Consider the following 21,550-nt stretch of genomic DNA (forward strand, 5'->3'; position numbering starts at 1 on the left):
AATTTAAATTTTTTTTATTGAAGTATAGTTGCTGAAGTTACAGGTGTACAATATAGTGATTCACGATTTTTATAGGTTGTACTCCACTTACAGGTATTATAAAATATTGGCTATGTTCCCTGTGCTGTATAATGTATTCTTGTAGCTTTTTTTTTTTTAACGTTTTTATTGGAGTATAATTGCTTTACAATGGTGTGTTAGTTTCTGCTGTATAACGAAGTGAATCAGCTATACGTATACATATATCCCCATATCCCCTCCCTCTTGCATCTCCCTCCCACCCTCCCTATCCCACCCCTCTAGGTGGTCACAAAGCACCGAGCTGATCTCCCTGTGCTACGCGGCTGCTTCCCACTAGCTATCTATTTTCTTGTAGCTTATTTTATCCCTAATAGTTTGTACCTCTTACTCCCCTCCCCCTATACTGCCCCTCCCCACTTCCCTCTCCCCACTGGTAACCACTAATGCATTCTCTACATCTGTGAGTCTGCTTCTTTTCTGTTATAGTCACTAGTTTCTTATGTTTTTTACATTCCACATATAAGTGATAACATACAGTATTTCTCTTTCTCTGTCTGGCTTATTTCATTTAGTCTGATCATCTCTAGGTCCATCCATGTGGTTACAAATAGAATTATTTTATTCTTTTTTATGGCTGAGTAATATTCCATTGTATATATATATATATATAGCACATCTTCTTTATCCATTCCTCTGTTTGATGGACATTTAGGTTGCTTCCATGTCCTGGCTATTGTAGATAGTGCTGCTATGAACATTGGGGTGCATGTACCTTTTCCAATTAGTTTTCATCCTTTCTGGGTATATGCCCAGTAGTGGGATTGCTGGATCATATGGTAGCTCTATTTTCAGTTTTTTAAGGAACCTCCATATTGTTCTCCATAGTAGCTGCACTAATTTTCAGTCCCACCAACAGTGCACGAGGGTTCCCTTTTCTCCACACCCTCACCAATTGAAGCCATCATCTGTGGCAAGTGCACAGTTTATCTTGGGTGGGCTGGACTGTGGAACATTCTTGCACCATCAGTTTGGGATGTGACACATTGACAGACCCCCCCACCGGTACAACCTTGTCATTTTGCAAAGAGGAAGGCAACCTGCCAACTGGCTAAAGGTAGACAGATGTATACATATTTTTAGAGTTTTTCTGTAAAAGGTTTATCCCGTGCCCTTGGGGCAACAAATGGGAGTGTCTACAGAAACAGACCCTCCACAGTACGACCTCCAGTTCATCAAATTCTCATGGGGATCTAAAATAAGACAAGCTGATGTGTTGGATTCCTGGGGTTACTGTAACAAATTACCCCAAACTGGGGCGACTTAGGGCAACAGAAATGTATCCTGAGTTCTGGAGACCAGAAGTGTGAGAGGAAGGTGTGGGCAGGGCTGGTTAGTTCTGGAGGCTCTGAGGGAGAAGCTGTCCCATACCCTCTCCCAGCTTCTGGTGGTCCTGGGCTTGTAGATGCATGACCCCAACCTCTGCCTCCTTGTAAACAATGCTTTCTCCTCTTGTGTTTCCTTTTCATGTAGGGACATGTGTCCATGCATCACTGGATTTAAGGCTCACCTGGTTCATCCAGGCTGATCTCATTTTGAGATCCTCAGTGACATCCACAAAGACTCTTTTTCCAAATAACATCCCATTGATGGATTGTAAGAGGACATATCATTTTTTTGTGGGGGGGGAGAGAGGGGGGGCCACCATGGAACCCAGTACCTGGTCCATGAAAGACAACCTCTAAGCTTCTTGGCCATTGGCTTTTTAAGAATATGGTGGAATCTCATCATTTTGGCCAAAGATTGTGGAATCCCCTACCAGGAATTCACATTTATCCAGGTACCTTCAGATTCCTTAGTGATCACACAGTAGAAATATTAGACTGATTGACATTTTCAAATCCTAAAATTTAGACCCACAGACTCCAGCCTAAATGACTTCACGGTCTGTATTAAAATGCCCCACAGAAGGCTGGGCCCATTGAGGGATCAATGTTCCCCCAAACTATACAGTTTCATCCATTGAACACTCTGTTGTGAATCTTTTGGAAAATTTTTTTAATTTATTTTTTTTATTGAACTAACTATAGTTGATTTACAATGCTGTGTTAATTTCTGCTATACAGCAAAGCGACTCAGTTATACATATATATACATTCTTTTTAATATTCTTTTCCATTATGGTTTATCCCAGGATATTGAATATAGTTTCTTCTGGAAATCTGAAACTCTTTGTACTGTCTCTAGACAAGCCCACACCTACTGCCCCCCTTTTAAGAGCTGAAGTGCTGTATCTGATATTCAGTGAACTCCAGTTCTGTGTGCCCACACAGCAGATTAAATTTGTTTCTAAATTGTTCTTAGTTCTGTGTCCCTCAAAGATTTCACACCACAGAACATTCCTATCCCATGAAGGTCTTTTTGTATTTAACCTCAAGCTTATCTGTCACACTTGTATCATCTTTCTTTTTGCCCGAGAGGGCAGCCACGAATTCAGCAAAATTCAAAACAAGTGATACCAAACCCTCGTTTTCTTATAAAGTTCCACTGTTCATTATACAAACACATGGTTGTGTTGTTGTTCTTGGTGGTGGTAACCCCAAATATAACCCATGTATGCGTGATGGATACCACCTGTTGTGCCTTTTATCCTGTGGACAGGTGTTTGATGTTAAGTCCAGGCATGAGGTGTTGGTGGCATCCTTGCTTTCTGGGGATGGGTGGAATCTGCTCTTTCAAGGTTATGGGATCCTTTTGGATATGTCCAGTATTGCCTGTTTCTAGTCAAGTCTGTCCACATTTTCTAAGACTGTTCTGAACAGCACTTCTTTTTTTCCCCTTTACTTATGTACTTTTAAATTGAAGTTTTGTTGATTTACAATGTTTTGGTTTCAGGTGGACAGCAAAGCGATTCAGTTATATATATATGTGTGTGTCTGTGTGTGTGTATATATATATATATATATATATATATATATATATATATATATATATATTCTTTTTCAGATTCTTTTCCATTATAGATTATTACAAGATATTGAGTACAGAGCCCTGTGTTGTACAGTAGGTCCTTGTTGTTTATCTATTTTCTATATCTGCTAATCCCAAACTCCTAATTTATCCCTCCCACCCCCTTTTCCCTAATTCGAAAAGATACATGCAGCTGAGTAAATAAAAATAAATTAATTAAAAAAAAAATCTTAGGGAAAAACCTGAACAAACTTTTTGGCCACCCCAATATAACTTATATATACACCATGGAAAACGTATACGTTATACAGATGATACAAATGTATTTATTATGAGTATCGTATTTTAAAATCCATATTCTCATCTAACGCTCCAGGGCTTTATTGTTGCACATGCCTTTTGACACGTGAAGAATTAATTTCCGCGTCAAGAGCGGACCAAGAGGCCGGCTTTATTTACGTTTAAGTCACCCTGCAGTTTTCCGAATAACGTTTACTGGGTGACCCACGTTCTTTGCCCTGTTAAAACGGCATACGCATTCTGGACTCCTGTGAAATGCATTTCTCAATCTCTTTCTTTCCTCTGCAATAGGAAACTATTTTTTTTAAATCCTGGCTTTATCACGAGAAAAGCTAGTTGCCACCTCATTCCCAGTCTTATTTTTCGGGATTTTTAGAGCCCCGCCACCACGCCTCGGAGGGGATGATGCTGTGAGGCTGGCCTGAATCCTCCATTAAGGAAGAATTCCAGCCACAAATGCCTTCCTCCAAGATCAGGGGGTGTGTTTCTACTTCTAGTCACATCCTCCTCACGTCCTTCACGAGTTTTCAACTTCCCTCTTCCTACCGATAAATACTGATGACCAACTACAGCAATCTGTTTCTGCGATAAGAATTAATGTTTTCTTACGTCCCTCCTGGAAGTTAAGATAAACTACAGAACCACAGTTTCTAGGCAAGCCCTAAGATAACTCTCATTCTGTATCTCCTGTGAAATCTTGTGTGTTCTGAGGTCTCTGTCCTTATGAAAAAGAAATTGGCGTACAGCATTAGAAAAATCTTTGTAACGATTCTCCTAATCCAGACACAGCCTTTTGGGACATTTCCCTCCCTTTCTGGGGCGGGGGAGGCATCGTCTTGTTATATAGTGAAGATCAGAGTGTGTTACAAAACTTGGACGGCTGCCTATGATACTTAAAATCTGGTCATAATGCTCCCATTCTGAAGAGTTTGAAAATCCCCTTACGTAAACAGACCAGTATACTTTCCCCATTTCTGGGTGTTGAAAGTATGTCTACTTATTTCTCTATAATAAAAACTGCCTTGAATCATTGGTGTCATTGTCAGATCATGTCACAAAAACAGAATATCACGGACTGGGCGGCTTAAACAGCAGAAATTTATGGTCTCCAGTCCTGGAGGCTGGAATCTGAGATCCAGGTGTCAGCAGGGCTGGTTCCTCCCGAGGCCTCTCTCCTGGGCGTGTAGACGGCCGTCTCCTCCCTGTGTCCTCACAGGGTTGTCCCTCTGTGTGTGTCTGGGTCCTGATCTCCTCTTCTTATAAGGACACCAGTGCTACGGGATCAGGACCCACCCTAGTGACCTCATTGTACCCTCATCCCCTCTTTAAAGACCCCATCTCCAAATCCAGCCACATTTTCTGAGGTCCTGGGGGTGGGGACTTCAGCATCTGAATTTGTGTGAGATTGCAGAGCACACTTCATCCCATAATCATGGGTAACTCTGATCATGAGGCTTTTGATATTCTCCAAAATTTAATTCTGAAAAGTACATTTCTAGACATAGAATGACTGCACCAAAACATATGATCATTTCGTAACATTACAACCAAAAGTGTATAAGAATTCCCTCATTAGCATGGAACATTTCACCTGTACCATGTCAGGTGGATTTAAAAACAAAAAGAAAAAAGCCGTCACGTTTGTTCTCAGTCCAGTTTCTTTGATTACTAGTTACTTTAAAGATTTTTTGTTTCCTCCCTGTGTGAAGGACCCGTAGCTATGCCCTTTTTTGGGTTAATTGTCTGTTAATGCCCATTGAACGTATATCAGTTTGCCTCATGTACTTGTCTTAGGCACTTTGCATTCTTGTTGTAAATGTGTTTTTATTTTGTTTATAATTCCATAATGTTCTTACATTTTTAGGCTGTCAGATCTGTTTATCTGTTTACCCCTGTGATTCTGTCTCTGTCAAGTTTAGGAGGTCCTCCTATGACCATCCAGGGATTGGAAAACTGACCCCACTCCACTATCATGTTCTAGTCTTGTTGTTTTATTTTTTTTGGCCATGCCACACGGCTTGGGGGATCTCAGTTCCCTGACCAGGGACTGAACCTGTGTCCCCTGCAGTGGAAGCGCAGACTCCTAACCACTGGAACACCAGGGAAGTCCCTAGTCTCATTGTGTTGTTTGTTTTCCCACTTCTTTATTTAAAAATTCTTAATTTATTTAATTAAAAAATTTTTAATGTTTATACAATTTTTAAAGGTTACTTTCCATTTGCAGTTATTATAAAATATTAGCTATATGCCCTGTGTGGTACAATACAACCTTGAACCTGTCTTGTACTTTCCCCCTATCTTTAAATCTAGTCCTTCTGAAATGGATTTTAGTTTTCTTTCGTGGTAATGTCTTCGTGGTACTTTTTAGTAGCATACAAGGTGAGAATCTAAAAACCTAAAGACGCTTTTAATCCAAAGGAGATAACAGCTGGTACTAGAATATTATTTATAATGTCTAGAGACATATATGACTTGATCTGGTATAATTTTTCTCATGTTCCTTTGTGGTACTTGGAATTCATGGAAAGCTCCAGACACTAGCACATGAGCTAAAAGGACAGCCTGACCCAAGTGACAAGGTCTGGTTTGTGGATTCTAGGATGCAGGTCACCGTGGCTCATGGGGGCCACCCCACTCATTCATTTTCACAACTTGAGATTTTAGGTAGGGAAAGGAAACTGCATTAACATATGATGGAACAGAATGATCGATGCCCTTGGTGAAATCTCTCTTAAGTCATCATATTTACTTCCTAATCATCTTTGCTTTCTAACCATCACTATGATTCCTTGGGTAAAATGTGACTTCTAAAGTTCAAGTTCAGAAGTCCAGTTACACAGCAGCCACAGGGGCATCGAACGTTAACTTCCCTTTCGGATGAAGGATGCGTCTATCCACCATATGTATTCACGTTTCGGGAAGCATGACCCACCTGTGTTCCTCCAGCATCACAGCTTAGATTTTCCATGAATCTCTTCAGCATCTGACAAGTAAAAACTTTCCTGCAAATCTTCAGTGATGAATAAATGCACCATCTTCTAATTACAGGCTGGTCTATCCCAGGCAATGTGTCTATTCTCAACACGTTCCTCTACAGTTTCCTTTGAAATCTCTCAAGAAAAGCCTCCGAGTAAATAGACATGTATAAAAACATTATTCAGGCCTTCCCTGGTGGCGCAGTGGTTGAGAGTCCGCCTGCCGATGCAGGGGACACGGGTTCGTGCCCCGATCCGGGAAGATCCCACATGCCGCGGAGCGGCTGGGCCCGTGAGCCATGGCTGCTGAGCCTGCGCGTCCGGAGCCTGTGCTCCGCAACGGGAGAGGCCACAACAGTGAGAGGCCCGTGTACCGCAAAAAACAAAAACAGAAACAAAACAAAACCATTATTCATAGACGTTGGAGCTCCATACATGAATAAGAGCAGTGTGACAGTCAAATGTCCTTGTACTTCTTCAGATTTTTAAACTTCAGTTTGTAGAGAGGGTGGCTTAGGGTTTTGTTTATGTTAGTGATGGTGGATTGCTTCATTTTACCCAAATGTGCACGTATTTAACCATCCAGGATTCTACCTTGGATGAGTTCATTGCTCTCAGCCCGTTTGGAGTTCATGACCTCCCTAACCAGGGCAGTGTGTGTGACATCTCCGTGGTGAAAACTTCATTTCCATCAGCAGGAAGGCCATTGCTAGGTCACAACTTAGCCACGTATGTTGGGTCAAACACTTATTCAACAAGTGAAATTGAAGCTGTTGGAAAAGGGGGTCCGCTTTGCATAAAATATCTCTAGAGAGCCAGGCGCCAAAATACAGCCTTGGGGTGCGTGGGGACGCTTTGTGAGTGGTGGGGATTCAGCTGGGCTCCCACCGGGGCAGGCCTCTGATGACTGTGGGTGTACTGATCGTAATGATAAAATAAGTACCATCATCTGTGACTCATCATGCCAGCAGCGGTCCATCCGTGGAGGCAGAAGTGCCCAGGATTGTAATAGAACGTAGCCAACTAACTAGGTTATCGTGAATTTCTAGCGCATGAAACCAACGCAAACCCACCATAGGGCCGTCTGGACAAGGGAAAAAGAAGCAGCAGAGGGTTGCAAACCTACTAAAAGTGAGCGCTTATAAATGCTTGGATCACTCCTTGCCAGGAAAACATTCACTGGTGCTGAATGAGAGCACAAAACCCCCCTACGGGGCTATGCAGCAGCTCACCTGAGAAATGGGAACAAAATCACTGAGCATGAGACATGACCTAGGCTATTCCTAGTAAACCACGGCTTCACCTGAATGACAGTAAAGTCTGACCACGGAAGTCGGAAACCGTATTCCTGTAACTGGACGCTTCTCTGAATCAGAATATATAATAAAATATATTAGAATGTATATTCCAGAATATATTAGAATGTAGTAATGTCACATAAATAATACCTAATATATATAAATTGTAGCGTCTGAAGGCAGCTGAAAACTTCTTTTGGAATATATATATTAGGACATATAATAAAACATGAGAATATATATCTCAGAATAGATTAGAATATGTGGGGTATAAATAGTATCTGATATTATATACATTAAAAACTGTAAAGTCTGTGAGGGCAGCTGAAAACCTCTTGGAATATATATATTAGAACATATAATAAAACATTAGACTATATATTCAGAATAGAATATATGTGATATAATAATATCTAATATAGATAAAGTCTGTGAGGGCAGCTGAACACTTCTTTTGGAATATATATATTGGAACATAATCAGATAGAATATATACTGTAAAACATATGTATCACAGAATAGATTAGAATATAATATGATATTAATATCTATTATACACGTATAAATTGTTAAGTCTGTGAAGGCTGGTAAACACTTTAGAATATATATCAGAACACATTGGAATGTAATATAGATATAATAATGTAGAGAGACTGTAAACTTCGGGAAGGCAACTGTGCGCTTTTTATTTTCACTCAGTACACACACGCACACATATCTACCTGTCTACTTATAGACATGCGCATTTCCAAATACATGCAATTCCAAAAGAAGTGTCCAGCTGCCCTCACGGACCACCCTTTTGCTCTCTCCCTCATTCAACCCCGCCTACACCTGTTCCGGCGTTGACTTTAGAGCTCATTCTGCGTACGGGGAGCGTTCAGTCCGCTGGGTTACAGAGTTCGGTATTTCCCTGCCCCATCACCACCGAATGCTCATCCCAAAGGCGGTACAAATGCCCCTGTAATGCCTCGCTTGCACGGCTTTTTTTTTCTTTTTTGCCTTTCAAGAAATATGCTGTGGTTTCTGAAGAATTTTTATGAGCCTTCCAGATGAAAGCGGCTTTGTTCATCAAGGTGTTGTGAAACCCGCCGGGATATTTATAGGAACAGGTAGGTATGCGGTCAAACTCCGGGCGGGCGAGGAAGGGTCAGATCCACTCCGCCACCCAGAGTTTAACTCTGCAAGCGTCTCTGTTACTTTTTCCTCCCCGGCTGCCATTAGAAGGGCAAGGCGTGCCTTTCACTGGGCGTGAAACCCTAGCCTTGACCATCGACCTTAATTAGCCAGCCCGACCGCAGTCACAAGGTCGCGTCCGCGGGGAGCGGGCGCGCGCTCCGCGTGGAGTCGCGCCCTTGCCCGGCGTGGACCGTCCCGGTCGCCCCTCCGCGGGGCACGGCCTGGTGGCCTGAGCGCGGGGGACCAGTCCTTGTCTAAGCAGCCGCTGGGGCGCACGCGGCCCGCTCCTGGAGCGCATTTTTCGCATTCCAGCTCAAGATCTGGCAACCAGCAGAGAGCAGGCGTCTCGCCCGGGGAAAAAGCCACCCACAGTGTGCAGAGGAGGGCAGGGGCGCGGCTGGCAGCCGGGGGCCAGAGCACCACACCCAGAGCCGGTTCTGATTTCCTGTCACCCCCTCCCAGTTGGCCAAGCGAGGCAGGCCCGGCCTGGTCCCCCGTAAAACGCCTCCTTTCTGTAGTTCTGGCCTCTGCGACAGACCGTCCCCACGCCGACTAGAAGACTCAGGGGCAGGACCCTCCCTTTCAAGGGCGGAATCGCTGGAATCCCGCCAAACAATAGGGCAGGCTCGGTGCCTCTCGCTGCTCAAACTGTGGTCCGCGGACCTGCGGCCCGGATAGCCCTGGGGGCTGCTCTGAAAGACCGATTCCAGGCGTTCCTTGCCCGGCCCGCTGTGGTCCAAGGAGCACTTTAACCAGATCCCCGGAAAAACAGTGCCCGCATCCGTCTAGTTACATTTGCATTTCAGATACAGCCCCGACATTTTGGGGGTATAACTATAACCAAAGGTGGCCTGGGACACACTTCCCATTAGGAAAAACCTAACGCTATCGTTGTGTAGTTGTCTGTGACCGTACTGCGTTTCTTTTCCGAAATCGTCCCTGGTGTGTTTACACCAGCTGCCCGTCAAGTTGCATGCGCCGCATTTGGTAGTTGTCTGATTGTTACCTGCCTCTTAGTATTTTAAGAAATGGTTCTTTTGAAATAATTAAAGATTTATCGGAAGCTGTCAAGAAACGCTCCGGGAGCGCGGCTCCGCGCCTCCCCCATGGTGCGTATCTTACATGACTGCAGTCCAACAAGCCAGCGCTGGGAGCGGCCTTGGTCCCGATGGTTATTCGCCAGACGTGGCGGCCGCCCGCCGGGACTCGCGGGCACCGCGCGGTCGGCGGAGCGCGCCCCATCCGCATCCAACTCCAGCTTTATTTTTTAACTTTACTTTTCTTTAAGCCACGCCCTCCCGCTCCCCAGCCGGTCCCGCCTTCCCCCAGCCTTCCGGGCTGGGGCGCAGGGGGCGCGGGGACAGGCCTGCGCGTCTCCCGGGGGAGCTCGGCCGAGACCCCATCCCTGGGGCGCCCCGGGGCGCGGAGGCCGCGCAAGCAACCTCGCCGCCCGCGCCCGCGCCCGCCCCAGAATGGCGGGAGAGGCTCCTGGCGCCCGGGCCCTGAGGTCCCAGGGCTGGGGCGCGGAGGGGGCGGGGCGCGGCGGCTCGGGCCACACCCCCAGCCGGGCGGGCTGAGTCCGGGCCGGCGCCCGGGCGGGCGGAGGGAGCGCGCGGCCCCGCCCAGGCCGCTTCCGCCCGGCCCCCCAGCAGCGCGCACGCAGCGCCCGCGCGGCGGCGGCGGGCGCGGGACGAGAGGAATGAACAGGCGGCCGGGCGGCCGCGGCCAGAACCCCGCCTCGCGCCCGCCCGCCCGGGCCGCGTCCCCCGCCCAGGCCACTACGCGCCCGCCCTCAGAGGCCGCTGGCTACTCCCATCGGCTGCCGCCGCCGCTTCTGCCCTGAGCGCCGCCCCGCGCCCAGCCATTGTCCCCGCCGCGCCGCCTGCTGCGCCCGGCCGCCGACCGGGAGGCGGGGGCCGCGCATGGGTGGGCGCCGCTGATGCCGCCGCCGCCGCCGCCGCCGCCGCCGCCGCGCCGCCCTCCGAGGCTGCGTCCCGGGAAGCCCGGCCCCCCGCGCCTCCCGGCCCGGCCCGGCACCCCGGATCTGAGCGCGCCCCCATGGAGGCGCCCGGGCTGGCCAAGGCGGCCGCGGCGGACGCCGACGCCCGAGAGAGCTCGGGGGAGACCCCCGACGGCGCGCCCGCGCACTTCCCCGGCCCCGGGGCGCCCTCGCCGGAGCCGCCCGCCTACCGCCCGCAGGACTTCGACACGCTGGCCACCGTGGGTGAGTGCGACGCGCGGGGACCCGGCCCGCTGGGGCGCTCGGCGCCGCCCGGGAAGCCGGCGTCAGACAAAAGGCTTGTGTGCGGTCGCCCGGCCGCCGCCCGGGGAGGGCCCTGCCTGGTCCCGCCTGCTCGGGATCTCCGCGCGGGGCTCCCCGTGCGCCCTAGGACCGCCGAACGCCCCGAGACTTGGAGGGCTTCCTTCCGGCCCCCGAGAGCCTCCCCACCTGCGGGCGCTCTGCCCCGCACCTCCGAAGTCTCCTGTTTTAGACCTTCCCTCCCGCCCCCCAGCAACCTCCCCGGTGTCTGGGCCCCCCCGACGTCACAGAACTTGCTGGGGTCACGTCACATTGAGGGCGGCGGCGGCCGCGGAGACCCTTGCAGACCTCACCTTGGCCAGGCTCCCCCTCTCCCCCGCGTCAGGATGCTCCCGCCTGGACTTGAGAGCGTATCTGGAACTGGGAGGTCAGGTGTCCCGTGGCGTTTTAGGGGCGCGGGGCGGCGTTGGGGGTGAATTACGCATTTCCTTATCCTGCCGTATTTTCCGTCTGTGTATCCGGAACTGGGCATTTCTTTTATCCGGCACTGATTTCCTTTTTGTCGTCCTCCTTTGAACCTGATCACTCCTAGGCAGCTGGAAACGTGAAGTCTCCAGTCCCATGAGTGCCTGGATCCCAAAACGTGTTGGTGTATGGAGCCCGCCCTGAGTGGGTCAGAATATCCCGACTCCGCGAGGGCGCTGCCTTCAGGCTGTGGGCTCAAGCCAGCCTGTGGCTTCTTAGCAACCCTTTGTTGCTAAGGGAGTTGTCCCAACCTGTCAGGAAAGAATCAGTGGGGAAGGGGGCACATACCGTAAATGACCCTGGAGCAGGGGTACCCAGGTACTTCTTCGGGCCCTTCCCCACCCTCTCTTGGAAGGGAGGAAGCATTGGCCTCAAGGGCATGGCTTGGGATTTCATATGACCAAGGGGCACAGCCAGAGTGGCATTAAAACCACTCAGAGTGGCCTTGAAACCTTCCCTTTTCCGTCAGTAGCCTTTTGCCCGTATGTAGTTGGCTGTGAGGAAGGGGTGCCCAGGAAGCCTCGTTTGGGACGGAGGGGACAGGAGGCACCCTCCCTCTCTCCTGTTTCTCTCCTCCTCTCCCTCCAAGCCTTCTTGTCCATCTCCTCCTTCATCTTCTTTCTCTCTCTCTGTCCATCTCTCCCTCCCTTTCCTGTTTTTCTCTCTCTCTCTGTGTCTCTCTGTCTCATCTTCTCCATCTTCTCTCTCTCTCCCTTTCTTTTTCTCTGTCTCTCCCTCCCTCCCTCCCTCCCTCTGGGGCGCTCTGCAGGGCTGCTTTAAAAGCTGGCTGTGTTTTGCAGGGTAGGAGACGAGGATAGAAACCTAGACCAGTGCAGTCATACCGGTAGGTGGAAACACAATTCAACAATGGAAAGTTGGTGGAGGACCCGGCGGCCCTTGGCACACAGCGCTGGCAACTGGATCTGTTTTGGGCACTTAAGCAAGTCTATTGTGAAAGGTGCCAGGGCATCAGGCGGGGCGTGGGCTGGTGGGTGGGCTGCGGACGTGGCGTAGCCCGGTGTCTGCAGCTGCCTGGGGGCCCTTTGGGCGCTGCCTAGTGGGCATAGGGTGCCCAGTGAGTCATCTTGTCCTTAAAAATAGAAAGTCACTGGCTCTGGGGACCGAGCAGGGCCGGGTGGGGGGGAAATGAGCTCTCCAGTTGTCTTTCCCTTTCTTAATGAAGAAGATACTTGCTCTTCAAGGATAACTTCCTGTGGGTTCCAAGGGTGTGAAGGGAGAGCCAGGTCACACGTGTTCAGGATGTTGGACCAGCAGGGGCCTGGGACCCAGGGGGTGTGTGTGTGTGTGGCTTTGCAGTTTTGGTGGCTTTTTAAAATCACCTTTTGCCAGAACTTTCTTTAATATTCCAGATTTATCTGCGCATGGTTAATCTAAGAAAGTAAGAATAAGCTTTTAAAAAATCCCAAACCCATCAGAGGTGTTAGAATTTCCAGTAACGTTAGACCATGAGGTGTCATGGACAAAAGTGAGGGGCTATGTTGGGCTCTTTACCCACAGTTAGAACGCAGTTGGGGCCAGCATGGTGCCTCTTCATCCTAAGCTTCGGGCCCAGGAAACTTAAGTTCCCTTTTGACTGCCCCGGACCCATCCCTAACTGTCCCCCATCGCAAACAGGCACCCCCAGTGGCTCTGAATCGTCTGAGGCCATCTGTATGCATTTCTCCAGCTGAGCAAGGCTGTCTTCCACAACTTGAAACGAACCCACACACAAAACAGAAGACAAAAAAAACATCCTGACAAACCTCTCAGCCTTTCTTAACATAACCACAATCCCCACGCCCTTGGAACCTTCCAGAATGAGTCAGGGTGGAAGGACCGGGCCGGCTGGGCTTGTCCTCCACCCTGAAGTTCTGGCCTCACACAGTTGTGCATTTTCACCTGGTCTGATCTCCGCTCCGGTGTGTGAGCTCTTCTTTTTCTCACCAACAGGTGTTTTTTTCATCCTTTTCTTTTGCCTGTGAGCTGGGCCCCGGGGGAGGCGCCTGTGGGACAGAATTGCTGACTCACAATCCCCCAAGGACGGTTGTGACGATCAGCGCAGGTGGAACGCAGCAGGTGGGCACAGATGTGCTTCTCCATGATTTAGCAAAACCGGCAGTGGCTGTTCAGATGGCAGGACCCCCCAGGAGGGTTGGCACCAGGATACCGAGACCCAGCTGGAAGCCGACGGCCCAGTTCACGGGGCGGCCATGACACCTTGGAGATAGAATAAGGAGGAAAGCCAGTGACCAGTAAGGTCTCAGATGCTCTTATTCTGTGCTCCTGAATAAACTGTCTATGGGCAGTTGTCCGTGTTCTAGGTTGATTAGCCCTCCACAAATTCAGACAGCTTGGAAGGAAGCTTAGCTTATGTTGGGGAAAAATCTCATGGGCATTTTGGTGGTGATGTTGGGGTAGGAGTTTATTAGTTTATTCATTTATTTTGGCTGTGCTGGGTCTTCGTTCCTGTGCGAGGGCTTTCTCTAGTTGTGGTGAGCGGGGGCCGCTCTTCGTCGCGGTGCGCGGGCCTCTCACTATCGCGGCCTCTCTTATTGCGGAGCACAGGCTCCAGACGCGCAGGCTCAGTAGTTGTGGCTCCCGGGCCTAGTCGCTCCGCGGCATGTGGGATCCTCCCAGACCAGGGCTCGAACCTGTGTCCCCTGCATTAGCAGGCAGATTCTCAACCGCTGCGCCACCAGAGAAGCCCCAACATGGGCATTTTTTAAAGAGCGTGGAAGGGACCTTGGGTCCTGTCTTGGCCAAACTGATTTCATAGATTGAAAAACAGGCCCAGTTACAGAAGGAATGGTGTGCAGCCCCCGGCCCACATTCCTGGTCCAGGTGACCAAGCTTGATTTCTCGCTATGAGCACGAACAATGGTGCTATTAAAGATAAATGTTTTGAAATAATGATAGGTGCACGGGGGATTCCAAAACCTGCACCTAGTCCCATGCACCCTTCATGAAGTTTTCCCCCGTGATGTCTTCTGTAGGTGTCACACAATATCAAAACCAGGATGCACGCCGTCGTGGGGTCCATCCTGCTAAGAGACCACAGACCTTCATCAGTGCTCCCACCTTTCATGGGAACTCCTTTGAGCTTGTGAGGAGCGGGCATGCGTTTGGTTTTGTGCAGTTTTATCCTGTACATCCGTCTGGGCAGCCATCAGCCCCGAGATCGAGGCACAAAGCTCATTCCCTGACCACAGAAACGCGCTCACGCCTGACACTTGTATTTTTTTACTATCACGTCACACTGTCAGAAAGTTGTATTTTCTTTAGACCGAGGAGACCTTCCGTAGTGAGTAATTAAACCTGCACTGCTGTCTCTTACTTTCATTTTCCTCCCTGCTGATAAGATTGTCTCATGCACCCTTGGTTCCCCAGAACCGGCCCTAATTTTTTTCTCTCCCACCTGGACTCCCAAAGCATCACCGGGAGCAGCACGCCCTGGAGGCGGGTGGAATCCGCAGTGGGGAGATTTCCCACTGCATGTGAATGGCTTCTCCCGGGGCGATGTTGACAGAAGCCTTTAGGAGGGAATGTTGCTTACGGTGTAGTGATACCCAGAAAATTGTGTTCACCTTTTAATCTGATTTACCTTGAGTGGGCGTGAATGGTAGTTTCAACTTAAGAGCATCAGAGGAACTTCGAAAGTTAGGTAAAATACGAGAAAAGAATGTTTCTTTTTATAAAATTACGGAAAATACTAGAAAAGAATATTTCGTCTTACAGAAGTCCTGCAGGCTGTTCCTCCTCATTTAAAAAAAACTTTTACTTGTTTTTTGGCCACTGCCGGTGGCATGTGGGATGTCAGTTCCCTGACCAGGGATCGAACCCTGGCCGCCTGCAGTGGAAGCGCGGAGTCTTAACCACTGGACCGCTGGGGAAGCCCCTGTTCCTTCTCATTTTTAAAAAATTGTAGTGAAATTCACATAACACAAAAGGAACCATTTCAAAGGGAACCGTGCCGTGGCGCTTTACACGTTCACAAAGTCGCACGACCCTCATCTCTGTGAGGTTCCAGAACATTTTCGTCTGCTGCCCCCGCAGGGCGACCCCAAATCTGTGAGCAGTCACCCCCTATTTCCTCCGGCTGCTGGGAACCCCCATCTGCTCTCTGTCTCCATGGATCTGTCTGTCTCGTGTCGTCTTCATCTTACACACTCTGCTTCCTTACTTCACATCTCCAAGGGGACGGCGGGGTGGGGGAGGGGGGGGACTTCGGGAAGAGAAGCTTAGGAGATACACAGCCAATAGTTCCCTACTCAGGAGGAGAAAAGGAAAATGCGCCAGAGGATAGAAAGTGTGGGATGGGGGGGCGGTCAGGTGAAGACCAGCCAGGAGGAGAAACGTGCAGGCAGTGAGAGAGGCAGGGGTGAGCCAACGAGTCACAGACACGTGCACACAGAACCTGCTGTCCTGGGTCGGATCGAGTCCCCTTCTCCCCCGAAATTCATGTCCTCTCAGAACCTGGGAACCGGGACCTTGTTTGGAAACAGGGTCTCTGCAGATGTGATGCAGTGAAGGGTCTGAGATGAGGTCCTCCTGGATGAGGGTGGCCCTACATCCAGTGACAGGGTCCTTCTAAGAGACAGAAGAGGAGAGACCCAGACACAGAGGAGAAGCCCCAGGAAGACAGAGGCAGAGACGGGAGGGATGCGGCCACAAGCCCAGGGACGCCTGGAGCCCCCAGAAGCTGGAAGGGGCGGGAAGGACGCTCCCCTGGAGCCTCTGGAGGGGGCGTGGCCCTGGGACACCTTGACCTCAGACATCTGGTCCCCAGGACTGGGGGGGACGGATGCCTCTGGCTTTAAGCTCACAGTTTGTGGGAGCCCCAGGAAACTAATTCACCTGCCAGAGAGGACTGCAGAGTTGATTTCTGTGTGGCCTTACAGCTTGGTCCATAAGGCAGTTTCCTCACATCCTTGGAGGTGGAGGACACCAGGTTACATGTGTTTTCCGAGGGCGTCCTCATCCCACGCAGCATGTGGGTGTGGCTAAAGCAGAGCTCACTGTTTGACAGAGGTCATCCCCCGAGCTGGATGGGGCAGAGTTAGTTCCCATGTGGTCAGGCCAAGCTTCGCCATCTTGAATCCATCCCGACCTTGTTGTCTTGATTGGCCCAACTGCCATGACAGAAGACCGTCCCCTGGGTGTCTTACCACAATGCAGATGGATTTCTCCCAGCTCTGGAGGCCGCAAGTTCGAGATCAGGGTGCCAGCGTGGTTGGGTTTTGGTGAGAGTTTCTCTCCTGGGTCGCACTGGCTGTCTTCTTGCTGTGTGCTCAGATGGTGGAGAGTGGAAAGCTCTTATAAGGACACTAATCCCATCCTGGGAACCCCACTCTCATGACCTCATCTCGTCCTAATTACTTCGCAGAGACCCACCTCCGGATACCGTCACATTGGTGGGGAGGGGATAGGGCTTCAGCGTGGGAATTTGGGGGGGCACAGACATCCAGTCCATAACACTGGGTTGACTCCTCCTTACATGTCGCCCTGGCTTCTTTCTCCTGAGCTTCTGCCTTTGGGGTGCAGGTGGCTGTCCGAGCAGCAGCCTCACCTTGCCACATCCTGGATTCCTTACAGGAGGACACCTCTCTCCCTGGATCTGGGGACGACCCTCCTTGTCCCGACCTGGCTCATGCATGGGGACGAGGACATGACGCCATGATGCTGGTCTCAGACCTGTTTCCGGGATGGGTCTCTCCACAGTTGGGGACCACCAAGGAGGCCATGTCTGTCACTGCAAGAAAAGGGCAGAAGCACCACGTGACACAGACACACGCTTCCCCTTTCCGGGGTCACTTGAAGCTTGTGAGCACGGTGTTCTTCTTGAGAAACACGTGTTCACGATTCTCAGTGCCTCCTTCAGTCTCAGGAGCAACTGTTGGGGCTCTCCTGGTATTTTCCCCCAAGTTTGTTTATTTTCAAACACCCACATGTCACCACCTTCACACCATTTAAAACGTTTCCCCTTTTCCTCTTTTTTTCGAAAACTACAAATGTTCTTTCTTGCTGGGAAGAACAGTAAAGAACTGAGAAAGGAAGGTTCTTCAGAGAACCTGACTGAGAAAAGAATCGGGGGTAAATCCAAGCTTTGGGGGTTACATGATTGGAAAGCTGTACCACCCCTTGGAGACACTGAGGGGGTTAGGGATGGAGCAGTGTTGGGGGGAAAAGCCCAGGAGTACCGTTCGGGACGTGGTCAGTTCGATCTGCCTGGGAGGCGTCTTTGTCGTTATCTCCATCGTCACCGTCCCCTTCCGCCACCTACTGCCACATCCTGCCACCCTCCACCAGCATCACCTGCATCACTTCTGACCCTCGGGGAACTTTCGTTTAATGGAAACTCACAGAAGGTTGTTTTAACGTGAACAATTCAGTGGCACAGTGCTGTGCAACCACCGCGTCTATCTGGTTCTAAAACATTTTCGTCATCCCCCAAAGGACACTCTCTACCCGTTAGGCAGTCACTCCCCGGCCCCTGGCGAACGCTAACCCATGTCTCTGTGGCTTTGCGTGTGCCGGACGTTTCACGTCAGTGGAATCCTACACTGTCTGGCCTTTCGTGTCCGGCTTCTCACCGAGCTTCACAGTCTTGAGTTTTGTCCTGGTAGCCTGTGTGAGTGCCTCATTCCTTTCTAGGCTGAGTCATGTTTCATTGTGCTGGATGGACCCCATTTTGTTTCTCCTGTTGCATGCATTTGCTTAGAGAAACAATGTACCACAGCCTGGGCGGCTTAAACCATAGACATTTATTTTCACACAGCCCTGGAGGCCAGAACCTGAGATCCAGGCGTGGGCAGGGCTGGGTTCCTCCCGAGGCTCTCTCCTGGGCGTGTAGACGGCCGTCTCCTCCCTGTGTCCTCATGGGGTCGCCTCTCTCTGCGCGTCTGTGTCCTGATCTCCTCTTCTTATAAGGACACCAGTGCTCTGGGATCAGGGCCCACCCTAATGACCTCATTTTACCTAAAGACCCCCTCTCCAAATACAGCCGCATCCTGAGGTGCTGGGGGTCAGGACTTCAAGATGAAATCCTTTGGGTGGAGGGACGCAATTCAGCCCATGACACCATGAACCTTTCAACGCATCTTGTGGTACCTCAGCCTCCTTGGCGTTCCCATGATGCACTAGTTGAGCCTCGCCCCAGGTGGACTTGGCTCATTGCATCCAAGGTAGGCACCATAATATCATCACCCTCATCATCACCAGCATCACCTTTTCCGAACACAGGCTCACCTCGTGTTCCAGGACATACGGTAGTGTCTTTGTGTGGATTTGGCGCTAACTCCTCTCAGCACACCTGTCGTGCGTCCACCCCTCCGGTGCTCAGAGCACCTCCTCCTTCTGACCCCGGAGTCAGGGAGCCGGAGAGGGGAGGGGGGCGGGCAGGGCCCGCACAGGGAGCCCAGTGCAAGCTCCACTGCCCGTGGTCTCCTGTTGGGATCTCTCGCGTGGCCTTTCCCACCTTTGGGCTACTGGAACAAATGACCTCAAACTCAGTCAACATGCATTGACTAACCTGCAGTTCCAAGGGTTAGGAGTCTGGAAATGGTATTACTGGTTGTTTTTTTTCCTTTCTTTCTTTCTTTTTCGGCCGTGCTGTGCAGCTCGCAGGATCTCAGTTCTCCAGTGCTCTCGGCAGTGAAAGCCCCCAGCCCTAACCACTGGGCCGCCAGGGAATTCCCAGCATGGCTGGGTTAAAAACCAAGGCGTGGGCAAGGCTGTGTGCCTTGGGGAGGCTCCAGGGGAGAATTCTTTCCTGGCCTTTTGCAGCTTCTAGAAGCCGCCCGCATTCCTTTGTTTACGATAATCTTCCTTCGTCATTGAAGACGGCATTGCCGGGTCAAACCCTTCTCGTGCCGTTTCTCTCCTGCTTCTCTCGGCTCCTTCTAAGGACCCTGGTGATGTCGCTGGATTCACCCAACTAACCCAGGGGCATCTCGCTATTAAGACTCTGCTGATTCACCTCTGTGGTTAGCTCCTTGAAACTCAGTTCCCCTCGGCCACGTAAACGAACGCGTCCCCAGGTTCTGGGGATGACGACAAGGACATCTTACTCTGTGTATCGTGCACCGATGCTTCTACTCTTCTGTGTGCGCCTCACCCGAGACGCAGCACCGCTTTGGAGGACGTGGCAGGTGGATGGCTGCGCCCAGCCTGGCCTCAGCCCTGGTCTGACGGCCTTGACTTCCACAAACGGAGGGACCGCAGTTAACAATAAAAAGCTCTTCCGTTACTACCTGGGAGGAGAAATGGGAGATCCACTGACCGACAGATGGGGCTGGACATTGGGTGTGTGTGTGCGCGTGCCCGTGCACGCTGGGGAAGGGATTCATGAGTTACCTGAGGCTGTCACATCTTTGCCCTCTTTTGAGGGGCTGGAATGGTGTCACCACTGACTGCCACGTCCCCGGCCAAGCAGCACCAATTCTCGTGTTGCAAGAGAAAGGCCAGTGACGGGACTGCTCCAAGATGAGATGACAAAGCCTCAGACCTTCGAGGAGCTTCTGGCCCCGGGATGGACCTTTAGACACACGGCTGTGACCCGTGCGGAGGCAGGTGTGGTTAGCCACGTGGAATCCCAGAAACCAAGCTTGTGTCCACGCGGGGGCGGGAGGTAACGGCGGCGGCGGGCGGTTTCTTAAGGAGGCTTGAGCGTGTTCATTGACTGGACAACACGGGGACGTTTATTTATCTTTTTTTTTTGAGGAACTTGGCAGGCTCTCCCCCCGCCTCCCCGAGGTTCCCCTTGGAAGAATAATAAAAGCAACACTACGAATGCGTCTAAGCAGCTCCTAATTCCAGCAGCGTCCTGCCCCGCCTGCGTTTCACGGGGAGGACGGATCTGCGATACTGCGCTGGGTTGGGTGCACAGGGTGCTGCATCTCTCGCTACACCCCTACGGCACTCCAGTAAACGTCCGCTTGGCATCTGGGTTGCGTCTCCAAATAAGAGCATATGTTACAAATAGCTCTTCAGTGCCTTTGGAGTTAGCCGTGGAGGACTCCAGTCACGCATCCTGAGTGTCCCCGAGGCTCGTCCCATTGGAACGCCCCGTATCCGCCAAGGCCGCGGATGGAGTGGGCGCGTGTGTTCTACGATGCAGGTCCTTTCCTCCACCGGCACGGGCCGTCCTGCTGCCCTGGGGCGTAGGAACGTGAAGGGGACATTCTCCGTGTGGGTGGCTGTCACCCGTCCTGTGAGTCACCTTGTCCCCATGTAGGAGCTCCCGTCGGACCCCTCTGGGCCGTCCTTCCAGCCTTTATTTCGCGCCAGGTGCTGCCGTGGCCTCCCCAGCGCCTGCTTGGCCCAGTGCCTCCCGCTTAGTCTAGGAGGTCTGTCAAGACTATACTCTGGGCGTCCGAGGTCCCCTCCCACTGGGTGATTCCATGCTTGAAAAAAAGATCCACCTTCGGCCCCTTGCACATCTGTTCACCCCACTTACCATTTGGAAATTCACGCTGGCTTTCCCTCCAGTTACAGGAAAAACAAACCGTCTCCCGGAGTCCCTGCTCAAACGCGGGAGTTCCTGAAAATGGTTGCACCCAGCGCTCCCACGTCGTGCGCTGCTCTCTATACGCATCCTCTGGACGTGTCCTTTGGACACGGTTTTGATGAGGCGGGCTCATGGAAGGCGTTTGGAGGGCAGCCTCCCCAGGGTTCCTGTAACACAGTTGACAGTGATTTGGGTCGATGATGTCACCCTGCTGCCTCATTATCTCGGCAGCCAGTTCACTGAACAAAGGACCAGACCGGGCAGATCTGAGGGCTGGGTGTGGCGGGCAGGGCTCCGCTGCTCACAGGACGGCCTTTGTAACGCCGAGGGCACCTGGGGTCTGAGGTTGCAGGGGCAGACAGAAGCAGGGCTCGTGTGCCCACGCCTGCTTGTGCCTGGGTGTGTGCAGTCTGGGGGGGACGGCTAGCAGGGAGCGAGGAGAGGTGGGTAGTTAGCCAGCTGGTGTTTGCGGACAATTCCAAAAACATTCAGCACAGATTGAAAACTCTCGCTTGGAGGG

The 21,550-nt window shown here is 51.1% G+C and overlaps 1 protein-coding gene and 1 long non-coding RNA gene across 6 annotated transcripts in view; one reads left to right on the plus strand and one right to left on the minus strand.

The window, feature by feature from the left end:
- Positions 1–11,458, minus strand: part of LOC137217484 (uncharacterized) — a 33,828-nt gene extending 22,370 nt beyond the window's left edge. Inside the window, exon 1 of the long non-coding RNA XR_010940110.1 lies at positions 11,354–11,458. This is a non-coding gene — a long non-coding RNA (uncharacterized lncRNA). The remainder of the gene's footprint in view (positions 1–11,353) is intronic.
- LOC137217481 (cAMP-dependent protein kinase catalytic subunit PRKX) overlaps positions 10,740–21,550 on the plus strand; it is an 84,220-nt gene continuing 73,409 nt past the window's right edge. For 2 of the 5 annotated variants that reach the window (XM_067724387.1, XM_067724390.1), the window contains exon 1: positions 10,740–10,964. In XM_067724387.1, coding sequence (XP_067580488.1) covers positions 10,799–10,964 — 166 coding nt within the window. In that variant the 5' untranslated portion in view covers positions 10,740–10,798. The remainder of the gene's footprint in view (positions 10,965–21,550) is intronic. The other 3 variants (XM_067724388.1, XM_067724389.1, XM_067724385.1) reach the window with 2 other exon arrangements.

Source organism: Pseudorca crassidens, chromosome X, assembly GCF_039906515.1.
Source record: "Pseudorca crassidens isolate mPseCra1 chromosome X, mPseCra1.hap1, whole genome shotgun sequence".
Classification (NCBI taxonomy): domain Eukaryota; kingdom Metazoa; phylum Chordata; class Mammalia; order Artiodactyla; family Delphinidae; genus Pseudorca; species Pseudorca crassidens.